Raw genomic sequence first — 14,404 nt, 5'->3', positions numbered from 1 at the left:
TATGGTACTTCCCTAACCGTTAATAAGGTAAATGCCAGAGAATAGTATACTGCCTTGGGCTTCAGGAGAAGAGAATCCATCTGATGAAAGTCTGGCCCACTAAAGAGGATAACCCGACCGACTGATTAGTGAATCCGGAACCTCGTATAATCAGAGTAACGGAGGACGGAGCTATCCTGTTTCAATCATTTAAGGTGGTACAGAAGCGCAAGATAAGAACTCACTCAAGATCTTGATTAGTGACAGTTGTGGAGCAGTTGGAAGCCAACGGCGGAAAACTATCCTGCGCAAGTCACGGAGGAAGGTATGCTTGCTTCTTCCTTCAATCAAAATACTAACGGAAGCAGCACCGCACTCATCATGGTCAATATAAAATGTCTAATGCTGAGGGTCCACAAAGGATGCGAAGATGGGAAAATCAGATTATTGATTGGTCATAGGTTTGGCCATTAGCAAGCAAATGACAACTCACATGAATGATGTTGGCCATGAACCAACAATTACAGAGAAGTCCGGCCCCGTTCTTCCTGTACCTGGAGCATGTAAACCGCTGTTGGTTGTCCGTCCTGCCAAAATTAACAAATTAGGGATGGATCCGAGACCACGAGTCTAGCAAAGTTAAATAGCTCAGTCCTCAGTCCTCAGTCCTGGAAAAAAAAATAGGCTCGAATTCAGGAGTTCAAATCAGCCCCGATTTCCCACGTCTTATAGCACATCACTGCTGTGTATTGGGAACATCTCTCAATGATAAATATGAGAAATAATGAGGCATCATCGGGAGATATTCTCAATACACGGCAGGGATGTGCTGTGGGACATTGTGGAAAACTATCTTGTGGGGGGCTGATTTCAACTCCGAATTCAGGCTCCAGCTCAAATTTGGCTTGACTCAGGCTCATATGTTTAGGCTCTGCTCGGTTTGGCTTTAGCTTGAGAATAAGTCAAGCCTCAAATAAAAAAAAAAAAAAAAAAAACATACATATTAAAAATTTTATATTTAGACCAAGCTAAATCAAGCCTTTCAAACTAGATTCATATTCACCCTTCTTTCCAATACATATGGTTTTGAAGAAAAGACAGAATCTGCTGGTCATTAACTGTGACTTAACAATTGTTTCTACACCATCAAGCTGCCTTCCTTGTCTTTCTCTTTCACCCCTTTTCTCATATAATTTAAGGTTCAGGAATCAAGATCCATTTGCAGTGTAAATTCAGTCTGAGTCTCCTCACATTTAGAAAAACAAGAAATAGTTTATTTGGTGAGATGTTTCTTAGGTAGGCAGTTCTTGATAAAGGCATAAAGCACAAATAGCAAAGGATAGTCGGGATTAAGGCCAAGTTGAATCGAGCTGATGCTTCTAAAACAGATCCATAAATGGCAATGATGTTTTAATCCTTATTATCTGTATTTAAAATCATGTGTCAATGCAATTTATAGACAAATATTTGTCCTTAGAAGAACTATTATCATCCAAAATAATATCAGGTTGCTTTACTAATGCACATTTTGGCATCTTTTGGGTTGTGTATAAAACAGTATGGCTTCCACTTTGATCTACAGTGCATCAGATAGGGACATCAAGCTACATATGAAGTTAGCTAGCTAACAAGAAAGTTTCTGGAATTGACTGCTGGATGCAGGATTTATGAACTCATTTCTATGGAGCATATGCAGACAAGATCAAAGTCACACCACAGCAGAAAATAGAACCTCTAAACAAATAATAGGTTGATGAGGGCAAGATTATTCAGAAAGTTGATTCGACAATGCATTCAATTAATTTCCCCGATCACCCTTTGCAGACTGTGAGTACATTGCAGTAAGAATAATTCACTGCTCACATAATATGTTCAGGCCTCCATCTGTTTCTTATCCCTGTGACTGTAGTAAGACAACATCAATGGAGACAATGCACAATTATAACAGAGAAATAGAGAATAAACAATACACAAGAAATTCTCAAGAAACAATGCCAAATTGAGCACCTTAATAATGCTATGTTGATACATGGATTATACAAGAGACGGGCCCAGTTAATGCGGCCATGTGTACAACAGATAAGAAGACAAACTCACCTCAATATGAGGATAATATAACCTCAGATGAGATCTTGGAAAACAAGGACTGAACAAGCTTATATGTAGTAAATTGGCGATTTATAATCCTGTGCACAACAGCAAATTTCTGAAATTTCAGTATAACGATGTTTTAAATAAGCACAAGAGTACATGCTTTTTGAGCCTCGGAAAGTAACTAACATTTTATTGTCTCAGAAGCAACGAGGAAGGTGCTGCAACTCCAGAACAACAACTGAAGCAGCATTGGCAACACTGGGCATGGTTGAGTTTTTAATATCGGAAACGATGGCTTTAATCTTTGTAATCTCAGATGTTGCTATTGACAATATCATTGCATGGCCCATGTAGAACCTACATGAGTAACCAAGAGCATGCAATACGCGACGCAAGAGTAAGCCAGATGAAACACGTCTCCAAGACTCCAGGATCCCAATAACCTTGGGAAGGTTTGTCAAAAGACCATTAGTCCCCTCCCTTGGAGCTGCCTTGAGCAATAAAATCACACACTCAGATGCCAAATCTGCAACCTGTGCATTAGGGGATCCAATCAATTCCAGCAGTACACCAACACTATTGCCAAAGTCGGTGATATCATTTATGGAATGCTGCAAATCAACTGCACTGCTCACATCAAGGGAAATATCACCACCTAATAGAGCTGGTTCCTTTGAATATATGAAGTCCTTTTTGCTGCACACAGCTCGTATAAGGAAAGCCCTACATAGACCAAGAGTAGGTTCAAGAAAATCTTCCATTTCCTTTGCATTCACAAACTCCAGGAGGTTGCCAATCCTCCTAACAACTCTTAGTTGAGAGAGTATCTTAGTTTCCATTTCTGGGGCAGACGTGAGAGCCAAACAGAGATTAACATCATTAACATTTGCATTGGACAGATCACCAAGAAGAAATTCAAAGCACTTTGAGACCGCTTTCAGATGTAGGATATCCGGAATTTTTATGTAATCAAACTCAATTTGCATCAGAAGGAGCTTCTGTGCATACATGGGAATTGGATCTTCGTCCTCCATAAAGCTAGTGTACAATGGGATAAAATAGGCAGAAGAAATAGACTTTAAGTCCTCTCTTCTTTGCTTATTTTCTGATGGTTCATTCAAGACAATGACCATCACATCAAAGAATATCTTCAGGCAAAGAAATCTAGCATCTCCATCTTTGTTTCCTTTATACAACACAGCCAGACTAGGAAGAATTTGAGTGGTGAAAATTTTGGGGTCCTCAAGAACAATGGAGGGCTCCTCTGTGATGGACTCAAGAATTCGCAGAAGTGTTATTTGGAAATCATCTCTGCCCTGCAATTTGACAAGATAATAAATGTATCAGTAATCCAGAGGATCCATAAAGAAGATGATTTATGTAACTGACGTCGGGTTAGAGTTTGGGTTCATAGGAAGTAGTTCTAGTCTTCTAGAAGTTACTATAAAAAAATTAAAGATAGAACAAATCAACAAAAGCAAATCTATTAATACAGGCAAGTCTTCACAAGGTTTTTTACCTAAATTTTTTTCATTGAAGTTAATATTTGAGCAAGTCTATTTTTCAGTTACCAGCATTACCTATTCAGGTTACGAGTCAATTTCAAACTCCTAAAAATACTGACAGCATATTAAAACACATTGCCAATTATTCTACAATTAGAAACAAAGGGGCAATTTTATTGGTGAATTATAGGGCCTGCAAGAGAAAAACAAACACAGAGGGAGAGAAATCGTAAATTGAAAGCTCAACTCATAACCTGAAAAGGTGACTCAATAAGCTTGATGAGGTTCGCCAATTGCTCCAGCACCTGGTGGCTGATGATTTTGCTTTTAAAGCATGAGCGTCCAAGCAGGTGGAGCACCACAGGAAACAAATGAACATTGATTTTAGTGGCTCGACTGTTCAGAGCAGCAACCTGCCCATGACGTCTCCCACTCATCATTTGCTGAATATCTCCAGTTATACTCTCCAGTAGACCAGGCACAACAGAGGACACAACATGCACAAAGGCCCCCATGCACTGCTGCAAATAGCTGTCCTTCTCTTTCACCAACCTATCAATTGCAGAGAGAAACTTCACATTGCAGAAGAAATGAGGAAGCCACCTCCGTCCATTCTTACAGAGGAGAGCCACAAAAATAAGTGTCTTCCCACGAAGGACTTCACTTCCCTGCTCAACTAGTGATAAAAGACTCGGCACTAGATTCTTCTCTTCCACTAAGGACAGAAGGTGCCGGCCAATGCTTGTGAACATATGACTTCCAATCATGGCCATGTTTAGAAGGTTCAAGTTGATCTGCTGCTCCCGTTGACCACCTTTGACAAAAGCAGATGCAGCATCCTTAAATGAAAGTTTCTCCATGACTGATTGAATGCTAGGGGGGTTGAAAAGAACCAGCCGAACCAAACAAGATCCTGCAGTTAGCCTTGTATTCTCCTGTTTCCCAGGGGCCTTGAATATATAGCAGAGGTTACCAATCACATCCTGGCTGGTAAACCGAGCTGCCCAATCCCCACCTTGACTGCAAATGTTTTCAATTGTTCTCAAAGCATAAAGCTGAGTTACATCATCCTCTCCTTTCCGTAAAATGGATGACACCAGAGAAATTACTGGACTTGGAACCTACAGAGGGGGAAGAAAACATATGTATGAATAATGGATTTAATTTTGAGAACAAGAAATAGGTAGAAAACAAAGGTTAACAAAATCAAAGATTTTTAGTGGGTAAAATAGAACTTCCAAGATGAAAAATTGGAAATATTAAGAGGGGGGCAGAGAGAGAGAGAGAGAGAAGCAAACCTGCCACCCAGATGCAGATCGGCTATCCTTTGATGGAGATTCTGGAGGATTACTATCCTTGGCTTGATCATTTAGAGTGGATATATAGAACAACAACTCACCCAAAGCAGCCATAGAAAACCTCCTCACTTTTTCCTGTTTGTCTCTAAGTCCATCTGTTAATGCCCCCAAAATACCAGAACTCGCTATATCATCTCCAATGAAGGTTGAATGTCGAATCAACAACCCAATAGCTGAAGCAAGCTGAACACGCAGAGTAGAAGCCTTTGATAGCCGTAGCATTTTGACAAGGACCATCATAATTGGCCCATTGGTTAAGACATTTGCAGCATCAGCATTCCCACTTAACATTTCAAGATATCTAATCGTGTTCTGCTTCTCTCCAACAGGGATGTTGCCATTCAGAATGGATATTATACGAGTGTTGAGTACATCAAGTTGCTCTTTGGACAATTTCACAAAATCAGATGCTATTAGTGCATCAAAGGGAAGTGATAAAGTTGCCTCTGAAGCTTTATCACCTCTTCTGCTGGGCATTACAGGTCTGACTGAGAGATCTGATGGATGCCAAAGCACCTGTGAAAGGTTATTGGATGGTCTTGAGGAATCAGAATCAGTTGCATTCCCTGAAACTGCTTTAACCCTTTGAGCCTTTCTTTGGGGACCACCACCAGGCGGAGTAGCAACTACTTCAATGTGTTCTGAACCAGATTCCTGCTCAAGTGTTTTTGGGTCATCAGAGACAGCCACATTGATCTCTGGAGAGATATCCATGTGGACTGTACTATGATCAGTCTCTTCCACTTTGCCATTGTCCTTATCTATACTTGGAAGTTTCTCAACATGAGTAGGAGTAGAATTTTCACATCCATCTGTTTCGTCCTGTGTTTCATCCTCAGTGTTCTCATTAAAATCAAGCTCCATGTCATTGTTCTCAATTTTAACTTCAGCATCATTTTCAGTACTATTGGGCAAGGGCCTCCGATAGTTTTCTTTCTCATTTTCTTTCTGCAGGTTTGATTTTGCTATCCTTGAGAGCCTTAGAAGATTCACACCCCTTGTGGCACTTGAAGCATCTTTCTGCTTCTCCTCAGTAACTCTGCTAGAAGGCCTAGTTTGAGTTTTTCGGCCCACAAAAACATTCTTAACTGGTGTCTCAAAACCTCTTGCCCCTGAAATAGAATTCTCATCCTGTTTAGGAACTCCCTTTGAATCATTTTCACGATATTTGGGGGGTGTCTTATGTTGGAGGGGCTTATCACCATTGCGCTCTGAAAGACAGTTCCTAGCAGAAAGTTCTATCATGTTTGTGAAAGCAGGCTGAGGAGGTAGAAGCACAGGAGTGAACTTTGTTCTCCAAAAACTATGGCCATAAAGCTCAGGCCACTGTATCCTTTCAGCAGGATCTTTTACCAGAAGACAGTTTATCAGATTGACAAAAGAGTGGCTTGGGTTACCAGGAAGAGGTGGAGCCGGATCAGAGAGGATAGATTTTACTAACTGTGTAAACTCCTTCGCCACGAAGGGAGGCCTCCCTGAGTAACACTCATAAAGCACACAACCAAGGGCCCACAAATCAGAAGCATAAGAATGAACTGCTCCATCTTGAAACAACTCAGGTGCCATATAACAGGGTGTTCCACGTTTTGCCTGTGGCAGCTGAAGAAAGGAAGAAAAAGAGAGGGGTGAGGGAATTACAGTAATTTCAGAACTAGGAATAGCTGTGATAAATAAGTTAGCACAAGGGTCAGGTGAGGTATATAGTAGTTAGAGGAACCAACCAGAGAAGAAGGAGTTTTAGATATATCACTCAATTTTCTTGCCAATCCAAAATCACAGAGCTGCAATAACCAGAATGACCGAGAACTATAAATTTACAGGCAAGCATAACGGAAACTATCAATTTTCAACAATGTAACAAGCTAAAGGATGAAGAAAGAGAAACCAACTACCTTGGTCCGCCCATTCTCGTCCAAAAGGATGTTTGACGGTTTTAGGTCACAGTAAATAATTCCTTTTGAATGCAAAAACCTGAACAGCGGTAGTCATTGCCAAACATCAACTTAAAAGAGGTAAACTCTTAAGTAAATCATGAATATGAATGTCAATAAGCATTTCTTACTGTAAAGCCCTGACAAGATCACAAGCAAGTTCATGTATTGAATCTTCAGGAAGTTGACTATCCTGCAACCAAAACAAATTCCACTTTCCAATTATAAAAGTGTATGGTTTAAACTCTACAGTTACTTTATATAACTGGAACCCATTTTCTGTGGTTTACTCCAATTCAAGCAAAAACTATTTATATAATATAAATAAATAGAAAGGCTAAATAGAAGCTTTGTAAAAACCTGTGTCCCAGCACCCATACACAAGTGACTGGTATCTTTCTCATGTTGAAATAGCAGAGATTTATAAACTGCCTTCATGCTAGATTAAAGGAGAAATTATTAATAAAAAGCAAAAAGTTTCAGGAAAAACCCGCAAAGATATTGCAACGTTCTCCTTATGAGTCATTACCCTGTAAGCTTCACAAATCTAAGTTCTATCCAATTTGTAGCATGTTTCCTATCTTTTGTGTCTAGCTTTATACCAAAATCCCTTGGGAAAATGGAGAACAATAGTGTGCTTATAATATTTAATACCAATGAAAATTTTATCTATAATCTAGATATGTACAGAAAGATACCTGGCGTAACAAAGTCATGAGATCTCCACCAACACAATATTCCAAGACCAACCATAGGTGAGCAGAAGTCTCATACCTAATAGTTACACTTAAAAACTAGTAAGGAACAATTCAATTGAAATTTAATACAAATACAGTTCATGAACAAGTTAACCATATTAAAATGCTCATCTAACTAGGGCATTTTAATTGGTTCAGAGACACTTGGATTGAAAAGGATGGATTATGCATTTTAAGCAATCAAAATTATAGGCCACTGTCAAAAAGTAGCTTACCATGAATAGAACCTTAGTACATTTGGGTGATCTAAAGAATGAAGAATCCGAACCTGCATGAACAGACATATACTGACTTAAGGTGCATAGTAGATACAACTAGAAAAGTAACTAATCATTTCATTAAATCTGATAGATGTGTAGATCCTGATGCAACCAGACTTTTCCAAACAGCAAACTAGCAAGATTAAGAAGAATTCACTAAAAAGCAATAGAAGAATATGCAAAAACAGATAAATGAGATACTCTATAGCAATTGATTATAGAGAGAATAAGAAAGCATGCAATGCTTTATTGCTCAAGAATAGAGAGATGAAATGATGAATGGCTATTTACAAGACCTGCTGACACTCTTATATAGACCAATAAGAATCAAAAAAATGAAAAAAATAATAATAATAACAACAACTTCCTGCTTATATTAGATCTAAGGCCTTGTATTCAGACTTGAAAAATGTAGCAACTTCCTTCTCAAATTGGGCCACATTTATAAGCCCCAAATTCCTCTAAAACAAACTTGGTAGAAAAACCAAAAACTACTAAAAATAGCAAGTCATGATTTTACTATAAAAATCAATTATGGGAATTACTGTAAATAGTTGAATACTAAATAATGTCTAAATTATTAAAAATGGTAATTTCATATTTACTAAGAACACTAAATTTCTAAAGCATAGAAACTTTACTATATGGCTTCAAATAGAATGGATTGGTGAAACAGGATTCATATAGCTGACCCCATATAGTTGGGATAATGATTAATGATGAAGATGAAACTTAACTATATTCCCAGATGGCCATCAAACAAGAAAATAAACTTGAAAATTCAATAATATTAAAATTTAAGTCACCCAGAAATTACGAAACAAAATGAAATTGGTTCAAAAATATGAAATCAATTGACAGTAGTATTTTGAATTTTTTTAATAAAACTACCGTTTCCAATAAAAAAAATGAAATCTCTTGATTTCTTCTTCCTTAGTTTCTTCCCTTGCTTCCATGTTTGCATGGGATCCATTTTCAAAGTGATCTATTGGCATCTGAAGAGATAATAGGACCATATTATGTATGCCATTTTAAAAAAGAGTACTATTTACTCTCCTAGAAGGCATCTAGTTACAAGTCCTATAGGATTTTAACAAATTGAAAAAACTATACCACCAAACTAGGTATTCTAAAGATGGGGTGGTTGAAATAGGAGCATATCTGAATTTTTTCAAGACACTTTTCTTTCTCCTAGAGTGTTTTAAAAGTGAGAGGCGCAAGAAAAGCACAAGGGCCTTCTAACACCCAAGCACAAGGCACAAGACAAGGTGCAAATTAAAAATAAAAAATACAGAAACCTGAATCTCAGAAGGAATTAAATGTTTCTAAAACTTATTAGCTCAAAACAAAATTCATAACATAACATATAAACCAAATTCAAAGTTACATGTTTGCATTACTTCAAGTAGATAGTGTAATGTTGGATATCTTGCATTCCTAATCCTAAGAGGTCACAACCTTTTTTTGATCAGTTAAGAAGTCAGGACCTTTACAAAGGAGGAGTGCTAATATGCCTAGAATTCATTCTATTTTAGGGTTAATCAAAGATCAGGTGTATTTGGCGATTTAAAAGCAGGCAAGGCGCATTTTAGGTTAGCACATGCCTTTAGAAAATTTGCGCATTTTTTTCTGTTTTTTATGCGTAGCGGCTTGTTGCAAACCCAAACAAATCCATATTGAGGCCTTAAATTCTTAATCCCTATAAAAAAATTATAACTTTAAGCGTCTTTTAATTTGCTAATGTTGCTCATTCATTCATCCTAATAAAATATATTTTTAAAAGGCAATTAAAGTTATAAAAATATTTTTTGCCAGATTTCTGCTCACCAAAGCTTTGAAAACCCCATATTTGCTAATGGTGCTCATCATTCATCCTAATTAAAGACGTTTTTAAAAGGCAAACAAAGTTATAAAATCTTTTTATAGGGATTAAGAATTTAAGACCCTGATATGGATTTGCCTCAAGGGGCTTGGTACAAAGGCAGCTCATAAAATCAGCAATGCATAATGTTTAACATCACATTAGCTATTTGAAGTAACTCAATTGGGGAAAAAATAAGGAATTGAGAGTTGTACATGCTTGAATATGTTTTATATGTTATGCTTGATTTTATTTTTAAATTTTCATTTTAAATATATTTTACATGTTATGTTTATGTAGTTTAATTTGGCATAGTAGGTTTTTTTCAAAAACATTTATTTTAAATTTTAATTTTTAATTAATTCATGTTTAACATTTTTAATTTTTTGCATTGTTTTTTGAATTCTTTGGCTTTTTTTTATTTTATTTTTAAATTTTCATTTTAAATATATTTTACATGTTATGTTTATGTATTTTAATTTGGCATAGTAGGTTTTTTTCAAAAACATTTATTTTAAATTTTAATTTTTAATTAATTCATGTTTAACATTTTTAATTTTTTGCATTGTTTTTTGAATTCTTTGGCTTTTTTTTTTATTTTTTTTTCGCCCTTGCTTCAAAAAGGCACACACCTCAGGTGCAAAATGCTCCTGTGCTTTTAAAACTGTTGAGATATTGGGCCAGACAGCTCCCTATTTGTCCAATTATTTCTTTATTTTTTATAATTATGGGCTTTAGTTATAATGGGCCTCAGGCCCCTTTTGTTATGTTTATTTCCTTGGTTTCTCTTATTCTTATTAACAGCCACCTTACTAGCGGCATTTATGTTATCTTCTTTTTAATTATGATAGGTCGAATAAAATATAGAAAGTGGCTCGGAGAAAGCCACAATCTCTTCTTCCAAAACCTTCTTTCTTTCTTCTTCTCTCTTCTCCCTTCTTCTTCTACCTTACTGTTTCGTATCTGTTTTTTACCTTTTTTTTCTTGATTAGACACTGTTTTACATCATTAACTGTCAACTAAAACAATGGGTGTATTGTGTTTGCTTCTCCAGCGGGAATTTTACTATCTAAAATCCTACATGTAACAAATAGGGATTCAACCATTCAAAAGGTCTTTTTTCTTTTTATTTTTTGTTTCTCTAAAATGTTAAAAGACCATCACCAATAAACGTAATTTAGAAGTAAAACACATAATATTTTAAAAAATAAACTTACAAAAAACGTGCACCAAGGCCAAGGCACAGGACAACCCAAACATGCACCTTGATGCACTAGTCATGCATCTTTTCAAAGGAGCTTCATCTAGGTTCAAGTAAGGCACACTCTTTAAACTATCTTGCAGTACATAAAATGTTTGATCATTAGAAAGAGAAAAAAGCCAATGGAGGTATAGAGAACAAAGCAGGAAGTATTTAGAAAGTAAGCACCCACAGAAGTAGGAATTATGGTTGGTCTAGCAACTAAGAGGCACTAGTTGGGCCCAACCCTATTGATCACTCCTTACAGCTGGGAGATTGCATTTGAGTCCAGTTTATGCACCAACAAGGAAGAAAGAGATAAGTCTCACTAGTCATGAGCTGTATGTATGAAAATTGGAAATAAGTTACCTTAAACTACAAGGACTGAACAAAAAAGGCATGCAGTATAATTATAGACTATTTTGGATGAGATTTTTGGAAGAAAAATGATGTATACCCCTTTTGTCATGTCTTGGCAATTTTAAATGGGAGAACCAACCAAGTATTCTAATTTATAAGTTGGTAGCATGTAAGATATATGTCTACTAAACCCTTTCTTTATGGAATAAGTGGTATCTGTCAATCATCTACTTTTTTGCCGAGAGTTGGGAAGTATATATTACTCCATTTAGTAGGCTCTTCATGGATCATTCCTAGAATCATATTTTAACATGATCAAATACAATTAATTAGGACTTTTGATGTTTGGGGACAAGGCACGCATTCCATCAGTTGACCATGCTCGAAGATTGTTCAAATTACATCAAACTCACTGATTTCACTGCTGCTTGGTTTGCAGCATTTTTGGCAAGAGACTCCCAAGACACATATACAGTCCACTTCTTTAGGTGTTAATCATGTTGGTACAGGCTTTTGTATATTGGTAACTTTCCACTTTCCATCTATGCATATATTTTCTCATTACTTGACAAAAAGGAATAAAAATGAACTATAGTTACATAGTTACATCAGTGGATGTGATTCCCCAATCATAGCCTAGAAGGCATACATTTAGAGTTACCCCTCTTTAACAAGGGTTGAAATGTAAAGGAGACAATAACTTGTGATGTTACAGTATTGCAGGTTACTCTGTCACAGTTTATAGATTCATATTTCTAAGAAGACATAGTCCACCGATATATATGTTTTAGTGTACCATGATTAAATGCCTTTGATATTGTGGCTGAAGCCACTCAAATGCTGAGGTGATTTATTTCATTATTAGACTGAGGAAGTATCATAATAAACTAAAAAAGAAAGCAGTAACCACGACTCATGGTAAAGAGGATTTTTCTCTCAACGTATGAATTTTGTCCTTGAGTACAGAGTGAGAATGGTGAATAAATAAGATGTGTACTTTCATTTGTTCCCACTTGGTGCTTCATTGTTCAGAAATCGTAAAGCAAAAGGCTTGCACAATCCAATGAGAGAAGGGCATCAGAATTCATACCCAATGATGAACAATTAACATAATTACCGTAGGAACAAATCAATACATACAATTAGCATATCTTCTGGTCTTTTATTCTTGTTAAACAAGTCACATCCTATCCAAAAATGACAAAAAACACAATCAAGATGACAAAATTATCCAATCTTTTAATAAAAGCTAAGCAGATCGCTGGAGGAGATGAAGATCCAACAGAACTTCCTAGAATATTCATAACCGGAAATTGTAAAGAATCTATAATAGCCCCAAAACCTGCAAAAAAAGGTAGTGGCAGTAATAACCTATGGATGGAAGCCCTTAAATCTATCATTGTATATTGTCCTAAAATTAGCCAGGTTTAACAACAGAACTACAAATTCCAGCATCCATTTTAGTTCCTCGTTAATTGCACCAAAACTCAACACAGCGGGAGAAAATACATAATTGAATGAAGCGAGAAAGTTTGGTTATGCTTGAAACCCATTATTTAGACTTTGAGGGGACCAACCATGTTTGAAAAGGGATGCGACTTACTTCTTGAAGAACCTTGCTCTTTTGTGACTTATCGACGCTTTTGATAGCAAAATACTCGATCGTCTTCTTCTTCCTTCCTTTGTAAACGGTCTACATCAAAAGCACCAATAAGAAAGAAAAACAAGTTACACAGAAAACTGAGAATGAGAAGTCGATTTGTTAACTGGTTCGACTGAATCCATGAAAAACAAAAAAGCAAACCCTAAATGTACTGCATTTTTACTTCTTACCGAGCATTTGCCCCGGCCAATAGCTTCATAGATGTGGTACTGATTCATATTTGCAGTGCCGGATCTCCCTTTAGGGTCTGATTACTGGGCTGTGCAACTGTCTGTGTGTATGAATGTGTATTACTGAGAGCAGATCGGATAGAATGAAAGAATGAATGTAGTGGAGAGAGAGAGAGAGAGAGAGAGAATTGGGGTTTTGGGAAAGGCGGGAAAAATGGAAAAATTGAAACACAAATAACTCGTCTGAAAAAATAATAATAATAGCCGAAAAAAACGTGGATACTTACAAAATACAAAAATATGCTTCATTTCACGGTAGATAACGCAATCACGTGGCCAATCAGGTATTATTTATCAAAAATATGATATCCTAAAAACATTTGATCAATTAATTGGAATTAAAAATGTAGTAGCCAATCAGGTATTATTTATCAAAATTGATGAATGAATTTTAATTAATCAAAACTCTTTTTATATCATATCTTTTCCGTATTATAGATTTTGCGTTTGCTTTGATGCCGGATGCGGGGAAAGGTATGGTACCTGAAAAATTTTAACCAATCAGAAATTCAAAACCCACGTGAATTTGTATGAAATTATGAATACCAGTTACAGTTTATTGGTTACCGCTTACCATATGCATGGTAAGGAAAGGAATAGAAATGTAGGAAAACCTTTACAAGCCTTGTATAGGTTTCCCCAAGTTTCCCTTCCTTTCCCTACTTTTTCCTTCAAACCAAACATAGCCTTAGAGGTAAAGCCACAATTTTAAATTTTCTTTTTTTTTTTCATGAAGTCTGTATTATTATTATTTTTTTTTTGCTACAGAAACCAGTCCCAATAGTAATTGCATGGATAATTTGGACATTTTAATACCGCTTTTTAGATGATTCTAACAGAGGGTCCACTTGCAACTATGTCAAAAGGTACAGGGGAGGTTATTGCAATTACCAAACTTCAGGGAAGATTTTAGCAATGATCTATAACTTCAAGGGAGGTTTTAGCAATTTACACTTTTTATTTTACCATTGGCTAATGTAATAGCACATGTGCAAATAAGTATTAACTAGATATGATATATATGATATTTGGATTTAACTTCTATGAACAAGGCCAGTATCATTTGTATAGCACAAATTTTCAATATCATTGCACAAAATCATTCATGAGTAGAAGTAATAAAAAATCAAGTATCATAGACAACTACAATGCCTAAATAGTAATC

General features: G+C 36.3%; 1 protein-coding gene across 2 annotated transcripts; it reads right to left on the bottom strand.

Annotated features, from left to right (window-relative positions):
• Window positions 1-1,445: 1,445 nt before the first annotated feature.
• LOC148867346 (kinase family with ARM repeat domain-containing protein) lies at window positions 1,446-13,411 on the bottom strand. Of its 2 annotated transcripts, XR_016109084.1 has the most exons (12): window positions 13,180-13,411; window positions 12,950-13,039; window positions 7,841-7,893; window positions 7,566-7,641; window positions 6,999-7,060; window positions 6,829-6,907; window positions 6,658-6,717; window positions 4,877-6,535; window positions 3,833-4,699; window positions 2,260-3,389; window positions 2,077-2,165; window positions 1,446-1,882 (listed from the first exon to the last, which is right to left on the bottom strand). XR_016109084.1 is itself a non-coding variant. In XM_088974829.1 (11 exons), the coding sequence occupies exons 1-10, from the start codon at window positions 13,225-13,227 to the stop codon at window positions 2,271-2,273; spliced, it is 4,113 nt and encodes a 1,370-aa protein (XP_088830955.1). In that variant the 5' UTR covers window positions 13,228-13,411; the 3' UTR covers window positions 1,958-2,165; window positions 2,260-2,270. The 2 variants fall into 2 exon arrangements, 1 of the variants encoding a protein (XP_088830955.1); XM_088974829.1 differs by lacking the exon at window positions 1,446-1,882 and having other exon boundaries at window positions 1,958-2,165.
• Between the last annotated feature and the right edge of the window lie 993 nt (window positions 13,412-14,404).

Source organism: Nelumbo lutea, chromosome 3 (genome assembly GCF_056320005.1).
Source record: "Nelumbo lutea isolate HS-2025 chromosome 3, American lotus-T2T, whole genome shotgun sequence".
Lineage (NCBI taxonomy): Eukaryota > Viridiplantae > Streptophyta > Magnoliopsida > Proteales > Nelumbonaceae > Nelumbo > Nelumbo lutea.
Note: the sequence above shows the minus strand (reverse complement) of the source record. Positions and strands in the feature narration are given on the sequence as shown.